The 14,778-nt window shown below is 50.5% G+C and overlaps 2 protein-coding genes across 9 annotated transcripts in view; both read right to left on the minus strand.

Moving 5' to 3' along the window:
• MECOM (MDS1 and EVI1 complex locus) overlaps positions 1-14,778 on the minus strand; it is a 349,962-nt gene that overhangs the window by 40,793 nt on the left and 294,391 nt on the right. For 6 of the 8 annotated variants that reach the window (XM_063337834.1, XM_063337835.1, XM_063337836.1 and 3 more), the window contains exon 3: positions 7,474-7,608. In XM_063337834.1, coding sequence (XP_063193904.1) covers positions 7,474-7,608 — 135 coding nt within the window. Of the gene's footprint in view, positions 1-7,473; positions 7,609-8,291; positions 8,557-9,401; positions 10,115-14,778 lie in introns of those variants that run through there. The other 2 variants (XM_063337840.1, XM_063337838.1) reach the window with 2 other exon arrangements.
• On the minus strand, positions 505-5,343 carry LOC134516952 (uncharacterized). The gene is made up of 2 exons (XM_063337843.1): positions 4,775-5,343; positions 505-1,641 (listed from the first exon to the last, which is right to left on the minus strand). Exons 1-2 carry the CDS (start codon positions 4,805-4,807, stop codon positions 1,057-1,059), a joined length of 618 nt encoding a protein of 205 aa, XP_063193913.1. The 5' UTR covers positions 4,808-5,343; the 3' UTR covers positions 505-1,056.

Raw genomic sequence — 14,778 nt, forward strand, 5'->3', positions numbered from 1 at the left:
CCGGCCCCGCAGGTCCCCTCCTGGCTGCCCTTATTCTGCAACAACAGCAACCTCTACTGCAGGCGGTATTTTTATTTTTTTTTGTATTAGGAAAAGCTAACGTAGAAGAAACGGACTTTCCAGTTGCAAAGCTTGAAGATTTGTCGGACGCAATCCTGGCTCTGCTGTAATTAATGAAAGGGTTGAATTTTCGGACTATCGCCTCTTCAGCCCACCAAGGCCGCTTCGTTACCTGCCTTTCTCGGGTTAACCTGCCCTCGCGGCGCGCGAGAAGGCACCAGTCTGCCTCCAGAAGTATAGGAAGAGCTGCTGCATGGTAGAGGAACGACCAGGAGAGTGGTGGTGGTGGTGGGGGGAAATAAAAAAAAATAAAAGCAAAGTCCAGATGCGCATTTCACATGCCCTGGGATCAGCGGTGTGTGACTGCAGTTTATATAGGAAGAGCAAAATCGGATCCAGATCTGGAAACACTTTCAAAGTTCAGGGGGTCTGAGGTGGGGAGAAGTTGGGGAAGGCCTAACTCATCAGTCCTCTGTGCCTGCCTACGCCGCAGGTCATGTATTTATGCTACCGAACAGAAATAAAAGCTCCCAAACTGCAAAACCGTAAAGGGAAAGAGGAGGAGGGCGGGGGGGGAAAAAAAGGAACACACACAATTTACTTTTAAATGGATGAATAAGGCCTCATTGTTATGAATCCCAGTTTACTTTTCCTGGTCAGGCACTTGAAATTTTATTTATGCTTAATAGACTGCATTTGGCATGTGTAAAGATGACAGAAGCGTGAATTATGAACGACCTTCAACCTATTCAGGAAGTTGTAATAATTGAAATAATAGCGAAAACGCGCTCCCCGCGAGCTCGGGCCGGGGCTGAGCGCTCGGCCGCCGCCGCCTGCCCACTTTGAAGTGCCCCGGCCATCCCGCCGGCCCCCGCGACACCCCCAGCGCTCTGTCTGAACCCCCTTCCACCCCCCGGGAGGGTTTGACCAAAGGATGCCGGTTTGGGGGGAAAAAACAACACTTCGGCGGCCGCGTGCGAGCAAAGACACCAGCTACTACGCACGCATCGGTCGTGCTCGGCCCTGGAGAGGAGCTGTATTCCATCGCACCCAGCTAAACCCGTTATTCCTGCGCATACGAGAGCTCTGGAAAACATTGCACGTGCCCCAGTGCTGTCTGGGAAATTCAGATTTTAAGGCAGGCGAGAGATGCTGCTGCTTGTACTTTAACACGCCAGGCCATGTACGGAACTCGCAGGTGGGGCCATGGGGGAAGGCACCGAGCGACTTCGTCCTGCACCACGCTGGTGCAAGTGGGAAGACGGAGCAGAGGACCCGCTTTGGATGGGATGGTGGGAAAGAAGAGAAGACACCGATGGTGGAGCACACCCCCGGGGAAGCCCACAGAGCCCTGCGCTGCTGCTCCTGCGCCAACATCCAGAACTCCTGGTCTCCCCCATGGGTACATGTACCCCAGTCAAGGCACCTCTGGGGGCTCCTGGACACCTCTGGGGGCTCTGGGGCACCGGAGAGGAGCGTGCCCCCAAGCCGGGGCAGGAAAACAAGCGGCTGGAGAGGCGGCATGCACGTTGCCAACTGGCATTCGCCTCCGCGCTGCTTCGGAGCAAGAGTGGAACTTGCCTGAAAAGCAAAACAAATTAAACGTCCAAAACTAATAATAAGCGTTATGTTCAAGGAGCTCGAGCAAAATCGGGATTTATGCCCGTCAGAAAAACGAGAAGGATGAACGGATACGTAACCTCACAATGAGCCGTAATTAAGCATTTGAGGGGGACAAAAAAAGAAAGAAAAAGGTCCAAACAGCGAAGCTACAATTTTAGCTCCTGTGATGAACAACTTCTGCAGCTGGAGAACTGTGTGATGAAACCTGAGCCAGGTTCTTCTTGCCATACTCAGGCAAATGATAAATTGAAATGAACTGGAGTTTTTTCAAGGGCTAACGTAGAGGAGTCCTTCCCCGGCACTGTATCGGGCCCAAAAAAAACTTCAGCAAAAATCCACAGGCGAAACTCAGCAAGTACCTGCGTGCGAGCGGCTGCGGGGGCTCCGGGGGAGCCCGGCGGGGAGGGGGGGGACAGCGGGGAACCGTCCCCTTCACCCTGCCGAGATGGTGGGTGGGCACCGCAGAGCCTCGGCACCAGGACTGCGAAGAACCCTTTTCCTTCCTCATTTCCAAAATGCCCCGCAACTGCCAAAGCGGATCAAGCTGGAGGGGCTGGAACGAGGACGCTCTCCTGAAATGGCACCAGGAATCCCTCTTTTTCCACCTTTGGAGGTAAAAGGTGACTCCTGCTCCCTCAAAGCAAGGAGGGAGCTGCAGGGTGTCCCTCCACAGGACACTCTCTTCGGCGTCTCGGGGTCTGCAGGCCACCTCCCCAGTGATGTTGCTGTCTTCTTCCATCATAGTGAATTTTAGCCTCGGTGAAAGCCCCGGCTCCAGGTGAGGAGCTGCCCCATCCAGCCAACCTGCTCCGGCCCTGCAGAACCTCCTGCTCAGGGGTCATCGACAACCAACACCAACTTCTGCACGTCCACGCGTTCTTCTCCTGAGGTGACCTCACCATGCAGTTGTCTTCTAACATCCCACCTTCATTCATGAACCACACAAAGTGTCAAGTGAGCTGCAGCCTTATCGTGGCTCTGTGGACGTCTATAATCCTCTATACTCTTTCTGGCAAGCACACGAATACGATCTGACAGCTCTCATTGCAAAAAAAAAAAAAAAAAAAAAAAAAAAAAAAAAAAAAAAAAAAAAAGGCATTTTTGCTAAGGGATGACGTGCCTTATGGTGAATCATCAATAAAAAGCTTTTCCCTTTGCTGAAATGGCAACAACTAGTTGCCGGTTTGGGTTCTAAACAATTTCTTTTAGGTCATTTCAGGACAGGCCAACGCCGAGAGTGGTAACACCACCAGCGCGTTAAGCTCCAGCTAAAACGCAGGGGGACACAAAGACCGGGCAGGAATTTCACCTGCAGCTTCAGCTCTAACTGCAGTAAGTGGAAAATCACCACCGATGAGCTCCTCGTCCCACCAGCCCTATGCTAACACGACCCTGGCTCCACTGGAGACAGATTTTTCAGTGGGAGCTGGATTAAGCTTTATTTTCTTAATAAACTAATAACTCATAGGAAGAATCAGGGCAGAATAGGGCCCCGTATGAGCTCAGCGTGCCTGTGCCCTCCTGACCCACCACAGCCCAAACCTAAATTTCACTCTCTGACAACAAAGCCTCAAAACTATTCCTTAAATACACAAGTTTTGCAGGTGGCTGCGGGGCTGGGGCTGCCGGAGGAGTCTCTGCCGTTCTCCGCCTGCCGTGATGGAGGGGGGGCAGCGGCAGTAAAACCTGAAACATGAAGCTGTGTCTGCAGATTAAAAAAGTTTGTAAAACGTGTAAGATGTGATCAGATCTGGTGAAACCTACAGCAGTAGGTTCGCTCCTGTAAGTTTATATCGCTGACATCGGGCACGCTGTTAAGAGTAGAATACTACTGGTTTTTCTCCCGTTGCAGTAGCGTGTACTTGACCATAAGGAAACAAAACAAAACACACCAAAAAAAAAACTCAGAACCCCAAAAATCTATTTCAGCGCACACAGCAACTCAAAACCTCAGTAAACAGATCTTGAGCCACTGAGATTTTTCCATGGATAAACCAAAGGGAATCTTCAAGAGGGGGGAAGAGACCTGGAAGCTCAGAGCAGTTTCACAGCAGTTTGTGGCCGTATCACTGTCAGAGCTCTGCAAGCAATAAGCAAGATAAAAACAATATCCAGGAGTTTTAACTTCAACTGCTACCAACCACATTTCTTCACAGAAAAAAAGAAAAAAATGCCTTCTTTTCTAGCTTGAAGGTGACCGCAATCCCAGCCTGAAAATGTGCCTGGAACGTGCGACAGCCCCTGACACGCCATTGCTATGGTCACTGCTGCATTTGCAACTGCACTTTCATTAACATATATATTTTAAAATAATGCTTTTGCTGGGGTGACAGCACAGCCAGAAAGCCTAACAGGGCTAATCATCCTGAAGTCATTAAAAAGTTGAACTAATTGACGTTTAATGATAACAGAGGGGAGTCGTCCAAGTTAGCAGAAACCGGTATTGAATCCTAACTGACTTTGAGCTGAAAAAACGCATTCCAGGGACAATACCAGTGACAAGACTCTCCGCAGCTCTGCCCACACTGGAGTCTCTTTGGGGAAAGGGGAAAACGCGAGTGCCCTGCTTGCGGGATTTTATTATTCGTATACATCTTGAATTACATACGTTCAGGTCAGATTGGGTATGACAGGAGATAATAGGAAGACAGCAAAGAGAAATCCTAGATCAACCCAAACAAAAAAATAAAGAAATCGATTTAAAAAAATGCAGCTTTTGAACCCTACTCCACCTCCCATCAACTGAAACACGAGTTGCATCCAGCGTGCGTGTTTTGACTGCATCCCACCATTATCGGGCTGTTCATCTTAGCAAAGCTCGTTTATACAGTCATAAGAAAGAGCCCAGGCCTTTTGTAAAGTTGATCCCAAGTGATGAAACCTAACCTCAACCGTGAGTCGGGGGGTGGGGTGGTATGCCTCAGAAAAAAAAAAAAAAAAAAGTCCAATGGAGAAAACAACAACAACAAAAAAATGTTTTTCTTTCGCTCTTTTTTGTTAAATACAGAAGGTAGAGCTTAGCAGAGCGACTACATTACACGTCGCCCTGAGATTCATCTAAATCCCGCCTCGAGCAGTCTGGGAATCATACCTGCCTGTCAGTCAAGCTTGAATTTAGTAGCATAAACTTGTGGGCAGCGTGAGGCTGGGAGCGCTGGCAGGATCTTTTACCTTTTCAGGTACAGCCCAATGTTTGCCTGGGAATTTTACAGATGAGTTGAAGCAATTAGAGGTGAACAATTACCGCTGATCCAGTGTCTGCGCCCCGGGAGCGAGCGGCATCTCCCGCAGCGGGGATGCTCCCCGTGGGATGAGGGCTGCTGAGGTGCTTCTTATTCCCGGGGGGAACCGGGGAGAACTGGGTGCCCCCCCACTGGCTGCGGCTCCAGCTGAGCTGGGGCCTCCTGTCCCAGCTGGGCTGCGTCGCCTCTGTCCTCCAGCTCTAGCTACGACCACTCACACACGTCCTCCGGCTTCACCTTTTCCTTTTTTCCTTTTCTTCCCCCCCCCGCCCTTCTTTTTTCCCTTTTTTTCTAGGAGCTACAGCAGCAGTGACCCAAAGGCAGCCCCACGCAGTCCGTGCACAGCCACATACTGCACGCTCAGTCCTGCCTTGCATTTGTCACTCCTTGTACACGCACACGTTTGGCCATGTAATGTCCATTTCCCAGTTTGCCTTCCTATTATATTTTATATTACCTCTGGCGAGCTTGTGCCAGAAGAAAGCAGAAGGAGGAGCTGTTAGAAAGGCTTTTTTCGCTTTAAGATTCGAGAGCACATTTTTAGCATTAACTTTTTAGGCTCTGGTCATAAAACGCTGGAGCGCGCGTACAATTTTGTGGGTAAATGTGCAGCGTTTCCAGAGGGCCAAATGAACAACAATCTCTTGCTGACAGCGACCAGCTCACAACACGCTACTTGAAAGACAACCAATTCTTAATTTGCAAATCTCAGCAACAATAAGCCATAAAAATATGGAATTATGAACAGCACGATACTGCGCAAAATAAATAACAAGTCTCCAGTGAATGAAGGAAATCATTGGCAGCAGTACAGCCACCATTACCAAATCTCAGAAATGTAAACACTAAAAAAAAAAAAAAAAAAAGAGAGAGAAAGTTACAAGCGCCATAACTTTCCTTCCAAAAACGTCAAAACGCGGGTGCGCGTCTGCGTCGCAGAGGTAGATGCTGAGGTTCCAGCCCCGGGGGTAGTTTCAGTTGCAGATCCCCCAATACCGACGCAAAGACAGTAAGTTGCTTTGGCCAACGCACGTGATTCCTCTTCTAATCTTTCCTATCTGTGCCAGCTCTTCTTAAACATAAAATATCTGCATTTGCTCTTTCAATTAAGCTATATAGTTTCCTTTTCGTATCGCTGTTTCTTAACTGCTCTGCACCGAGAGAATTTACCGTTTTTCAGTGTAAAGCACATTTCAACTTGGAAAAATGTATTTTGCATTTACTAATAATCTTTATGGTTTCTTTAGTTAAACCAGCTGCTCTATCAAAAAGAAATTACATCTCAGTCAGCTGGCTCATTCTGCGCTACATGTGCTCAGGGCTGAACTGTAGAAATTGAAAATTTTTAAAAAAATCTGCTCTCATAGTTTCTGAAAAAGTTATTTAAACCGGTTTTAATCAACTATCTCGCATGAGCGAAATACATAATGCTGTGCTAGAAATAGCAGGCTGTCTCACATTCATTTCCTATACGTAAGGAATTTGATTAGAAAGAATGATTTCTAATTGAAGCTTTGTGTCTGGTTGTGATTCTTCTTTCAATGCTGTCAAGGCAATTAAATCAGCTAAAGATAATCTTTAACGTTCACCTGATGCAGTTAATTAAGTGGCGAAAAATGAAACGCTGATTAAACGAATCAAACCCTACCTCTGCAGGTAGCAAAGTTTAAACTGGAAACAAGAATTTACAATCAGTTGTTGCTGTGCATTTTCTGATATTTTACTTTAAAGAAGCATAGCTTTCTTAACCTAACTTCACCCATTAAAATATTTCATAATGGCATGTATTATCCACAGACTAAAGCGAACCTTGATTTAAGAAACACCTAATAACTCATCAGCATAATTGAAAACAAAATGCTTCACTGCGTCCTTCCTCCACCTATCCCAGCCTTTTTTTTTTTTTTTTTCCAAACACACAAGGACAAATAACGTTTCAGCCCAACAAAGAGTGGATTTAAATGCAAGACATGAAAAGAAAAAGAAAACCACTGAAGATCCTGGTTCAGCATACAAGCATTACGAGTTCCAGCAAAGTGTATGGGAAGGTGTAATAATAATCACGCACGTGTGCATTCAAATCCGAAGCCCCACACATGCAACTACATCGGCAGCATTATCACTTTTGCGTCTTCCCCTCCACTTTTCCCATTAATTTCACGTTACAGCTTCTCATCAACTCAAAGGTTTAACGTAGCAATTCAAGTGGACCGGAACGGGAACCAGAAAACGCTGCTAATTCAAAAATCAGCAAACACTGGCTTTGTATTCCTGAGAAAGCAGCCCAAATTTTTATCAGGCATAAGATTAAAAAAAATAAAAAATATTATTTATGAATCAAACAACAACGTGGAAAAACAGAAAATTCATATTATCTATAGCCCATAATCAAAATTATTCTATTCTGCATTTCACATCCGTGCCTTATCTTTTGCCATAACAGGCAAAACAGGCCAAAATCTGTCGTGAATTGCTGTTATTTTTTTTATCCATTGACACATTAAAGTTCCTTACAAAAAAATAAGCCCAGGAAGTGAACACCACATACCTGATCACTTATCTGACATGCAACGAGGTTGTGCTGATTGTAGCATCCAGCAAACTTGATATATTTGAGCCAGTTTCCTACATCTGGTTGACTGGCATCGATGCAGAACTTCACATTGCAAAACTCATCCAAGATCTAAAAGGAAGAATATGAAAGAGTGAATCTTTTTGTCGCTGCCTGGGCATACTAACCAAAAGATAAATCACAGGTTTCCAGGCAAACAAATGGATAATAATAATCATCATCATAATAATAAAGGCTTGTTTATTCAGAAATACACTTCTCTGGTGAGATATTTTTTTTTTTAGGAATGGTCAGAATACATACATAATAATAAATGGACAGTAAATGTACTGAAAAATATCTTGACAAACGCTTACATGTAATTGGGATGTTGTCTAATTATTGCTAAGAAGCGCTATATTAATTTCAAAGGGATTGATTTTCTATGTATTCATCAGTGACTAAGTTTGAAATTTTGATTTTAATTAAACACGATTCTGTCAGGGAATATAACAAAAATTATTAAAATAGGTGGCATTAGCTTCATTTGAGGCTTCTGTGTTGTTTCAGGATTTACGCTGCTTGCGGCACCCACTTAGTCTTTTCGTATTTGTTACTCTGAACCAAACTTTATCTGGTAGGCAGAGTTATTTATCTTGTTTTAATACTACGCTTCCCCAACAGCCCTTCTGTGCAACACTTAAATCACTCCCCTTAATTGAAGCAAATAATAGAACTCCCTATGCCAAACTAGAGAAAATAAATGAAAAACAATGTAAACACTCATGCAAAACATGGCAGTATTCAATACATACCAATACATGCTTCCAATTATGCAGACAATAAACAAATATAATGAGATCGCTCGTGGACAAGCTGAAGAGGATGTTCTATTCTAATATTATGACAAATTACTAATCATTACGTACGACTGAATATCATTACTTATTTGCAAGCTTTACCACCGGCCTATCCTAAACTTTCCACAGCATCCCAGGGAGCTCCCTGCTACATTTGTAACTTTCTCCCGGCTGGGCACCGGCACCAAAACACCCGACTTTTAGCAGGAAAAAAAACAAAAAAAAACCAACAAAAACAAACAAACAAAAACCCACAAAAAAAAAAAAACCAACACCAAAACCAAAACTTAAAACACACGCCCCAGCCGAAAAGCAAAGGGAGAGGGAGGTTGTTTCCCCGATGGGAAACGTTTGTGTCGGCGTCCCGGCCCCAGCGCACTTTTGGCCTCCGGGCTGAATGGCCGGGAGCCCCGGCATTGTGTGTCACTTAGTTAATGAAAACCCACGGAAGTTTCCTATCAAGGGCTCACAATATCGCCTCAGCCCCGCTTCACCTTCGTTAATTAAACGAGCCCCGCGGAAAGCTGCTCTCCCCGCGGGGGCGGACGGGCCCGGGGGTAGCCCAGGTACGGCGGGGGCTGCCCGGGTCATCACCCCCCCCCCCCTCCCCCGCCTCCCCCCCCCGGCGGCTGCCAGGATCGGGCCCGTCTGGGGGTGTGTGTGTGTGGGGGGGGGGGGGTGTGCGCGCGAGGTGTGCAAGTCCGTGCCTGCCCATGCGGGGTTTCTCCCCCCTCGATAAAAAAAAGAAGGGGGAAACCCCAACACCTCCCATCCCCCCCCCCCCCCCGCCACCCCAAATCCCGGCGGGGCCCAGCGAGCGCCCCGCGGCCGCGCACGGCGCGTCCCATCCCACGCTGCCCGCACCTCCGACGATTATTTTTTGGAAGGACGGGGCGGGGGGGGGGCATTTAATATTCCCTTTCAAACCCCTAAGAAGGAGGGGGAGCTCACCCCCCCCCCACCCCCCGGGGCGACGGAGGAGGGTCTGCCCGGTGGCGCGGCGGGCACCGACAGGGCAGGGCAGCCCCGTCCCGCGGGGCCGTGGGTAGCGCTCGCCGCTCTTACCTTGTGTCGCCGGGAGCCCGCGGGGGCGGGAGGCCGGGGGGTGGGGGGGGGGAAGGGAATGGGGGGGAAGAGAGGGGAAAAAAATATCCTTCAGGCGGCTGGAAGCAACATCTTGGCGTCAAAGGCAGGCAGAGGCCGAGGCCGTCGGGGTCCGGGGCTGCGGCGGGCGGTGCGCTCCGGCATTTGTCGGGGGCCCGGGGCGGGCGTTGGGGGGGGGGGGGGGGTGGGGTGGGGGGGGACGCTGCCGGCCCCGGAGGGCTCAGCGGCGGCGGGGCTCGGCGGGTTTCTGCCGGCTGGCCATCACCTTCCCCTTTCGGCCCCTCCTGGTCTTATCGGGGGGGTGTGTGTGTGTGTGTGTGCGTGCGAAGAAAGTTATCGGGGAAAAAAAAGGGGGGAGGAAAAGGAAAAAAAAAAAAAATAAAAAAAGAAAAACCCCAAAACCACACAACCTTCTTTAAGAGGGAAAAAAAAAAAAAAGAAAAACACCACCAACAAACAACAACAACAAAAAAAAAAAAACCCGCACCGCACACCGCTCAACAAAACAAACTTCTTTCACTTCTCCGCCGGGGATGGGAGAAAAGTGTGCGTGGGCGGGCGGGCGGCTCTCCCCCTCCCCACCCCCGCAGCTCTGCCCGCGGCGCTTCTTCCCCGCCGCACCCCCGGGCAGCGCCCGGCCCCCCCCCACCCCCCCACCCCCGCCCGCCCCGCCGCCTTTACCCACCCCCCCACCCACCCCTCCCCGCCCACCCCGTCGGGTCCTGCCAGCTCCCCTATTCGGCCACTGTCTCTTTAAAGCGGGGCAGCCCCGGTCGCGACGGCGGGTCCGTGTCCCCCCCCCCGCCTTTTCTCCCCGTCCCGGGCGGCGGCGGCGGCGCTCCCGGTGCCCTTAAAGCGACAGCGGCCCCCGCGGTCGGGGGTCAGCGCTGGGTCGCGGAGGAGCGGCCCGTCCGCGGGGGCGCACCGGGGGTCCGCGGGGGCGGCACCCCCCGTCCGTCCGGACGGGGGGTGCCGCCCCCGCGGACCCCCGGTGCGCCCCCGCGGACCGGTGCGCGGTGCAGCTCGCCTCTATTTATACACCGGCAGCGCCGTCGCGGCGGCCCCGCAGAGCTCGCCCCGACGGCTTGTCCCGGCTCGTCATCCCTCTGGTTATTAATAATAAATATTTTTTTTAATAAAATGCAACTTCTTTTTATTTATTCCCCCCGACCCCACGCCCAATTGTCCGTTGGCCGGCGCTTCCTAAACGATATTTTATATTTTTTTTTTTATTATTTTTTATATTTTAAAAAATTTTTTTTCCCTTTATTTATTTGGTAACGAATCCCATGAATGGAGACGGCGGGAGGTTGGGCTCTGCCTACCGGCGGGGGCGACAGCGGCGGCCGGGCCCGCTCCCACCCGCAGCCCCCGCCGGCTCCGGGATTCTCCCGACTTCGCCAAACCATCCCGAAAATCCCACCGCGACGCGAAGCCACAAACGGGCCCCAAAAAGTTTGGCACCGTCCGGCATAACTACGGCAAGAGACGCGTCTATATGTGTATTTTGGGGAAGAGAGCAGGGGAAAAAAAAAAAAAGAGAGGGAAAAAAAAAGAGGGCTGAACTGTATCTTTTATTGCACGATCCAGAAGTGCCACCCACTTTTTTTTTTTTTTTTTTAAGTGTAGATGTATTTCTCAGACTAAAAGTCGATTTTTCTTTCCCGGGGGGCCGGGGAAGGAGGGCAGGGGGAGGGCGAGAAACCGGGTGACAAGAGATGATGATTAATTCGTCTCAGCGGCCTGTTATCTGTGACATTGAACTGTTATTTCAGATAATAGCTATTGTTCAAGGCGGGGAGGGGAGAGAGAAGGGGGAAAAAAAAAAAACCCGCACGCAGTGGTGGTAGGTAGGACAGGAAAAAAAAAAATAATAAAAAAAAAAAATCCTTTGTCAATAACCTCAAAAAACCTGGTGGGAGATTCCCATAGCACCCGGGCCTGAGAACCGAGCCGCCCGCCCGGTTTGCCGGGCCATTGATTTCCTGCCCTCCCTCCGCTCGCCCATTGTTGGAGCTTTTTTTTTTTTTTTCCTTATTATTATTTTTTTTTCTCTCTCTCCCTCTCCTTTTTTTTTTTTTTTTTTTTTAATTTAGCCATAAATTGGACCGGCTCGAGCTATGAGCTGTTCTATTTTCTTCCTGTCAGGATGAGGGATTTGTTTTATGATGCATTGTGTATTAAATACAAGTAATCTGGGAAACTGATTGCTCGAGCCCATAGGCCTGATCAGCGGCCCCGATAGGAGCCGGAGCCCCCCCACACCCCCCCCCTCAACCCACCCCCCCCCCCCCCAGCTTTGCCACAAAAGGAGGAAACGCCGGTGGATAAACAAAAGGGCCTCCCGGTACCGGCAAAGCGGGGCCGGCCGGCACCGGAGCTCCGCCGCAACGGCGCCGCCCGCCGCCGCTAGGTGGCGCTAGCCGCCGGGACACCGGCCGCGGGACGCGCCGGGAGCGGGACCGGCAGCGGGACCGGCAGCGGGACCGGCAGCGGGACCGGCAGCGGGACCGGGACCGGCAGCGGAGCAAAGGCGGGCGAGCCCGCCGCTACCCGTTGTTTTTTTTTTGGAAAAAAAAAAAAAAATCCCATTTTTAGTAATTCCCCTTCACGCAGCGCTGCCGGCTGTGTGGAGGAGGAGGAGGAAGGCACATGCCCCCCAGTTTATGTCGGGGCGCGGCGAGAGGCGCTGGGCAGCGCGGGGGGCGTTGGGGGGCGAGCCCCGCCCGGCCGCCGGTCACATAAGGGGACGTTGGAGCTGCACACAAACGTATATATTTTTTCCTTTTTTCAAGAATCTTTTAAACACATCTGTAGCCTTTTTCTCCCTCCCCTTGGACAGTTTGGTAGGCGCTTCAAGAGGCCCAAATATTTCCACAGGGTCCCTTTTGCAATTGTTTATTTAAAATAAGTCGCTATATTAGTGGAGGCAGTAAGGAGTTAGTACTCGAGTCTGCTAGTAATTCCCACCAGGCTGTAAACTGATGCCTCTTTTAAGCCTTTAACTTCATGGTCGTCCCAGAAGTAAAAGTTCTCATAATGGAGACCCTATGGGCATCGTGCATTCCAGCACATCATTAAAGCAAAGCAAAGCAGCTCAGCCAAAGCCAGATGAAATAACTGCACTGTCCACTTTTAATGGGCTTCCTGCGGACAAACACTGCAGAGGACAATGGTGAAAAATCAGACGAGTCGCTGGCGATTTCTTAAAATACCGTAAATGTTCATATTAGGCTTAATATTATCCTTACGTTTATAGAGCAAGCCACTTCATAACCGCATTTTTAAGTGGGGTTTAATGTTATATTTCTCAAGGTGACTAATCACAACATTGAGCATCCTGACTAACACTGCGGTGAGTGTTTAAAATACTGGGCGAGTGTATCAAGCAGGGAGGGAGAAAGGAAAAGCAAAGCAAAATAAACACGCAGAAAACAACTGCCCTCCGACACATCCGAACGCTCCGGGACAGACCCGGGAAAAGACCGACAAGCAGGAAAGGCGACGCAATTTCTGCGTGTTAATTCCTCCCACCCTCTGTTGCAGGTATTGACTTTAAAAAAACTGAAAGCAAATAAACCCGAAAGCGTTGCTGCTTATTTCAAGGGGAAGAGGCAGACTGCTCCCCAGCCCTCGCCCGAAGGAGCAGCTGTGGTGGGCATCGCGGTGCCACCGCGGCCCCCCGTGCCCCGTCCCGGCCGCCCCTCCTGCCCTCACACGCTGCCGGGCTCGTCCCTCCCGGCCAAAAGGCAGTTTTCGAGCGAGGGAGAGGAGGAGGAAATTAAAGGTAAAAAAATGTAAATAAAAAATTTCCCTTGGTCTGGAAATGGGCCCAACTGAAAGCATGTTAATCTCCACCTCAGTAATTTGGTTCTTCTGGAGAAGACAGAAGCCCTGCTGCTGTGCCCTGCACTTCATAAATCACGTCTTTATGTGGACAAGGTCAGGGCACCTAACAGCTCAGACATGGGCCTTTGCAGTGGCTCGGAGGGCTCCGGCATGTTTATTCTCTCGCACAGATCTCCGAGGAGCAGTCCAGCACGCTTCTAATTACTTTTGATTATTTTCATTTGCTCGGGTCAGGCTGGCTTTGCCGGCGCTGCTGGAGGGTGGGTTTCCTCCCCCCCGGCCCGGCTGCGGGACGCTGGGGGGATCAGCGCTCTGCTGCACCCGGCACCCCCTCCCCAGGGCAACGCGGGGCTCCGGGAACCCTCTGGGGTCCCCCTTTCGGCAGCTGCCGGGCGGGAAGCGCGAAACCCCCGGGGCTGGGGCAGGGGCACCCAGCTGGGCTGTCCCGTCCCCCCCGCTATAGCCAGGCAGCGAGGGGCATTTAGCCATCTAAAATGAGGAGTATGCAGAAAAGACACACACACCCCCCGCCGAAAATACCGACTGCCTTCAGGGAAAAAAATAAACAACCCCGTATCCTTGCAAAGACATTAGAGCGGTGCATGTGCAGGCGGTAAAAAAGTTGAAGGACCTCTGCAACTCCCGTGGGGCCGGGGGCTGTGCTCCGGGAGCTGCAGAGCACGGTTAGGTCTGCTCTCCTCCTACTGCTGTGTGACACCCCCCCCCCCCCACCTCCGGCACGGCGCTTTATGGCTGGGATAAATAAATACGTACAGCGAATGTGCGGCGCCCACGCGGAGCAGATGCACGGCAGGCGCTGCTCCCTGCTCGCACCCACGCGTACGGTCTGGAGCAGCCGCGATGCTGCTACTGGACAAGTTGGACAGTAAGTTGACCACGAGCCAGCAATGGCCGAGAAGGCCAATGATATCCTGGGGTGCATTAAACAGAGCACGGCCAGCAGGTCGAGGGATGTTGTTCTCCCCCTCTGCTCTGCCCTGGTGAGGCCACATCTGGAGTCCTGTGTCCACTTCTGAGCTCCCCAGTTCAAGAAAGACAAGGAACTGCTGGAGACAGGCCATCAGAGCACTACGAAGCTGATCAAGGGAATGGAGCACCTCTCACATGAGGAAAGGCTGAGGGACCTGGGTCTGTTCAGCCTGGAGAAGACTGAGAGGGGATCTCATCAATGCTTATCAATAACTAAACAGTGGGTGTCAAGAGGATGGGCTGGACTCTGTTCAGTGGTGCCCAGCGACAGGACAAGGGGCGATGGGCACAAGCTGGAACACGTAAATTCCATGTGAACATGAGGGAAAACTTTACTGTGAGGGTGGCAGAGCACTGGCACAGGCTGCCCAGAGAGGTGATGGAGGTATTCCAAACCCGCCTGGACGCGTTTCTGTCCAACCTGCTCTGGGTGACCATGCTTTGGTGGGGGGTGTTGGACTGTATGATCTCCAGAGGTCCCTGCCATTCTGTGATACTA

This window comes from Chroicocephalus ridibundus, chromosome 6, assembly GCF_963924245.1.
Source record: "Chroicocephalus ridibundus chromosome 6, bChrRid1.1, whole genome shotgun sequence".
NCBI classification, from domain to species: Eukaryota; Metazoa; Chordata; class Aves; order Charadriiformes; family Laridae; genus Chroicocephalus; species Chroicocephalus ridibundus.